Source organism: Berghia stephanieae, chromosome 2 (genome assembly GCF_034508935.2).
Source record: "Berghia stephanieae isolate SIO BIC M18660-M18661 chromosome 2, UCSD_Bste_1.3, whole genome shotgun sequence".
Lineage (NCBI taxonomy): Eukaryota > Metazoa > Mollusca > Gastropoda > Nudibranchia > Aeolidiidae > Berghia > Berghia stephanieae.
This window is the reverse complement of record NC_088361.1, coordinates 62,774,712-62,779,711: the sequence shown is the minus strand read 5'-3', so window position 1 is coordinate 62,779,711 and position 5,000 is coordinate 62,774,712. Positions and strand designations below refer to the sequence as shown.

Below are 5,000 nucleotides of genomic sequence, written 5' to 3'. Positions count from 1 at the left end.
AGAAGAAGAAGAAGAAGAAGAAGAAGAAGAAGAAGAAAGAAGAAGAAGAAGAAGAAGAAGAAGAAGAAGAAGAAGAGAAGAAGAAGAAGAAGAGAAGAAGAAGAAGAAGAAGAAGAAGAAGAAGAAGAAAGAAGAAGAAGAAGAAGAAGAAAGAAGAAGAAGAAAGAAGAAGAAGAGAAGAAGAAGAAGAAGAAGAAGAGAAGAAGAAGAAAGAAGAAGAAGAAGAAGAAAGAAAGAAGAAGAAGAAGAAGAAGAAGAAGAAGAAGAAGAAGAAGAAAGAAGAGAAGAAGAAGAAGAAGAAGAAGAAGAAGAAGAAGAAGAAGAAGAAGAAGAAGAAGAAGAAGAAGAAGAAGAAGAAGAAGAAGAAGAAGAAGAAGAAGAAGAAGAAGAAGAAGAAGAAGGAGAAGAAATACCATTTTCTGCATTCCCGTCATCATCATCATCATCATCTTCACCACCACCACCAGCATTATTCTAGTTTTTGTCAATATCATCATAAACTTCAAATTACTTTCCAGCGGATAGATACATCTTTTTTTTTTTCTTTTTTTGTTTTTTTTTGTTATACCTATCAATGCATGAACTTTCTTGTACTAATTGTAATCTTGTATGATACTTAAATATAGATACACTTATGTGCACGTGAACTATGATACACCCGCTGTATTTTTATCTACCTCTATATTATAACATATATTATGTATCAACTGCTTTGCTTCTTTTTCTTTTTTTTTTATTTGCAAATAAATGTGATTGGTTAATCATTTGTTTTTATTTTTAATCAATATTTTTTCACGATGATATTGTATATTCTGTCAATGTTATTGCAATACTAAGTGCTGCTATGTGGTCTAGTGGTATGACACTCGCTTTCGGATCGGAAGGTCCTGGGTTCGAACCTCGCGTTCGGCGCATAGTTGAGTCCTTGGAGAAGGCTCTTTACTCACGTTCTCTCACCGTTCTCAGGTGTAAAACGAGTACATGGCCGTTAACATCGTTGTCTTTGTCCAAACTAAAATTTGTAATATCGCCTAACAGTTACGTGTTGCTGTTGGCCAGGGACCCCTTGTAAAGCGCTTTGAGCACGTTTAGTGGATATTGCTCTATATAAGAGCTCAAGTTTTTGGGGGTTTTTTTAAGTGACAGAAGTCTACTTATTACAGGTCGGATAACCTAGATTGTCATGGGCTTATTGTTGTAGATATAGTGAAAATACGATCAAACCAATGCCAAATTCAAATGTTTTCCATTACAACAACGTTAAACCAAGCCCACAATAGTGTGACGTCAAAATCTCCTTGGAATTGTAAAACCAGTCCGCCGGTGAATTGTATAATATCGTAGCCATCGTTATGTTATAGCCTGACACTGAAATCCAAAAGGACTGGCAGTTTGACGTCATTATTTGATTTTTGCACCACCTAGTGAGTTGTCGTTAGTAGAGCTCATGGAAACAAGTTATTTCATTGGTTCAACTATTGAATACAAATCACGATTTGTTTTCTTTTGTGGCAAAAGACTGGCATTTTGACGTCATTGTTTGGTCAGTATCAGGCCATAACTTTACGATAATATACACATTATGCAACTGATCTTCTGGTTTCAGAGCAATGTCATCTTATGTTCTATTCTAAATAAATGATGATCGTCAATAATGATCATCCATCCCCACTATTTTGCGCCCCATAATCCAAACAATCTTCCATTACATTTTCCTACTAAAATAGTTATGTCACATTATGATTCAATATGTAACCTATTAATTGTTTTTTCATTGTCCGGCGGACTGGTTACAGACTTCCAATGAGTTGTTAATTGGAAGAGAGGAAGCAGTAACGTCGCGACTTCTCTGCCCTATTGCGCTCGGTTATCAGACCTGCTCCCCTATGTGCACGTCGTAAGTGATTCTCGTGAGGTTCTATTTCAAGGGAAGCTAAAACATCCCGGGTGTTAGTCGCAGTGCAGCGCCGCAGGATGAGCCAGGGCGAGGAGACGATCTCAAACATACCACTCGGCTTTTAATTTTATTTTTTAAAAACTGTACCTCTCTTCCACGCCACCTGGATATTTGGGAAGCACTTTGACCAAGAAGAAGTCAATGAAATGAGCTACGTCTCGTTACTAATATCACAATTAAAAGAAAAAGAAATAAACATACTGGATTTGAATATTCCATTTCACTTTATTAAGTTTAGAAAAAAAAAAAAAAACCAACACGTAAGGAACAAAAGTTTAATTTTCATATGTGTAATATATTTCTTATTATATTTATACCTTGTATTTTCCCCCTTAGTTGTTTTTTTAAAAAATAGGATTCACTCATTAATTTATCGATATTATGGGAAAAATAATACTACTAAAAACTGCCTGATATCAAATTAACAACAATTCTTTTCTTCACACTTTGACTCGACAGTGGAGAGTTGGGTCACAATTTTCCAAATGTGTCATCATCATCATCATCATCATCATCATCATCATCATCATCATCATCATCATCATCATCGTCGTCGTCGTCGTCATCATCATCATCATCATCATCATCATCGTCGTCGTCGTCGTCATCATCATCATCATTGCCATCACCATCATCACCACCAGAGTACACCAGAATAGCCCTGCCAGTCTCAATAGAATTCGATTTGTTACTTTTTGATCCATTGTTCTATTAACGTTACGAATACGCCAGCTGATTGCTCTAAAAATCATGAAACTAATAATAAATAACAATAATGATAATAATAATAATAATAATAATAATAATAATAATAATAATAATAATAATAATAATAATAATGATGATGATGATGATGATGATGATGATGATGATGACGATGATGATGATGATTATAATCGCTATTATATGATAACATATTAATAAATTATTATTATTATTATTATTATTATTATTATTATTATTATTATTATTATTATCATAGGGAGGATGATATTACGATGCTAATGTTTATCCCGGTTTGTATAGCGTGAAACGGTCAATAGCAATTACATGCTACCCTTTGGATAGGACGCTAGTCTACCGCAAAGTACTTTTCGCCAGATCTAACTGACCCAGCTAACCAATCACTGCAGGGTGGCAGGGTCAGAAAAAAATCTCGACTGCACATGGGATCGATCTCGGTCCCTACAATTGTGAAGCAAGTGCTCTACTAACTGAGTTATCGGGACCCGATAAAATTGACAACAGAGTAAATTATATAAAATAAACTGATGACATTAGTATTGATGATGATGATGATGATTTATGATGATGATGATGATGATGATGATGATGATGATGATGATGATGATGATGATATATAAAATGTATATTAAACGTACGTACCAAAACATGATGATGATGATGATATGGTGGTGGTGGTTGTGATGATGATGATGATGACGACGACGACGACGACGATAATGATGATGATGATGATGATGATGATGATGATGACGATGATGATGATGATAACGCCGATGATGGTGGTGATGACGACGGGAGAGTAGGAGGAAGAGGACGGGGATGATGCAATAATATTGGTCATCATTCTTTTGAATGGCATTTGAGTTTGTTGTTTCTCAAAATGCGGCTATCTATATAGTCATTTGTGTAGACCAACCACTATAATAACCAATAATTTCTTTACTCCACAGGACCCCAATTGCGAGGAAAATATTTGCTATGAGATCCTTCAGCAACCTGTCCACTCCATCATCATCGCTGCCCGGGTACACGAACATCACTGCAAAACGACACAAGTTGAGCACTTCATCGTCTGTTTAAGTTGTCTCAACACAAAATTGGAGCAATCTTCTTTTAACAACAATCATGTGACTACAAAACAAAGAATACTAAAAAAAAACAACAAAAAAAAAAAACAAAACAAAACAAACAAACAAACAAACAAACAAAAAAACAAACAAAGAAGGAAAGAAATACGGATAAGTTTTAATAAGTTTTAGAAGAGTAACAGATTCTGTGAAAGGTGAAGGCAGAAATTCTCTCTCTCTCTCTCTCTCCCCTCTCTCTCTCTCTCTCTCTCTCTTTTCTCTCTCTCTCTCTCTCTGGCTCTCTCTCTCTCTCTATCTCGCTCTGTGGAGAAATTCCGTAAGCTCCTCGGCCTAGCATCTCTTCAATTTGTATTTTCATCGTGGATTTTTGTCAGGCGTTTATTTCTTTCAATTTGTCAATATATAGTAGCATTTTAAAAACTCTATAACAAACCTTGACAGATTAGCAAAAGTTTAACATTTCCAAATATGACTATTGTTTGTTATCTGCCGCCATTTTTTCGTTGAAGTTTCGAAAGGTAGTGCAAAGCAGTCCAATGGTTTTTGTGTTTTTTTTTTTTTTTAATAATTGGGTAAGCTCGAGGTCATGAGGATTTTTTTTCTATTCGTATTAGGCGACATGCACTCATTTTCATGTCTGATAATCCAATTCCTTATGGGCTCATTGGTGTAAGGTTGGTTTATAGTCTTAGTCTTAGTAAAGACCTATGGTGTTTATTTTATCAATTAGGGTTAGTTAAAGGTACTAGATTTTATATTATAGGGTTAGTTGAACGAATACTTGGGTTGTTTCCCTTAGCACGAGAGGCTTAAGGAAGGCCTGCCTCCCTCCCTCCTCCCTCCCCCCCCCCCCCCTCTCTCTCTCTCTCTCTCTCTCTCTCTCTCTCTCTCTCTCTCACTTTCAATCTGACCATTGTGTGTGTGTGTGTGTTGTGTGTGTGTGTGTGTGTGTGTGTGTGTGTGTGGATGGGAGTGGGGCGGGTGGGTATGTGTGGGTGCGTCTGTGTATGTGGAAGGATTTTTTTAAGTGAGTAAAAGTAGAGCTTACAGAATCGTGGTGACATTTTGTTGCGTTGTATATGAGACAGATGAGTTTCCTCTAGCGATGCAAAAATGGAAGAGCACCAAAAAACTCCTAGACGGGGATAACAATAATAGTATGCAAACTTGTATATAACATGCTAAATATTACAGGTTTTCAATAGGGG

General features: G+C 36.1%; 1 protein-coding gene across 3 annotated transcripts in view; it reads left to right on the top strand.

The window, feature by feature from the left end:
- The window catches only part of LOC144965306 (uncharacterized), a 28,919-nt gene extending 24,994 nt beyond the window's left edge, over positions 1-3,925 (top strand). For all 3 annotated transcript variants that reach the window (XM_078900526.1, XM_078900528.1, XM_078900527.1), the window contains exon 7: positions 3,655-3,925. In XM_078900526.1, coding sequence (XP_078756652.1) covers positions 3,655-3,784 — 130 coding nt within the window. In that variant the 3' untranslated portion in view covers positions 3,785-3,925. The remainder of the gene's footprint in view (positions 1-3,654) is intronic.
- The last annotated feature ends 1,075 nt before the right edge of the window (positions 3,926-5,000 follow it).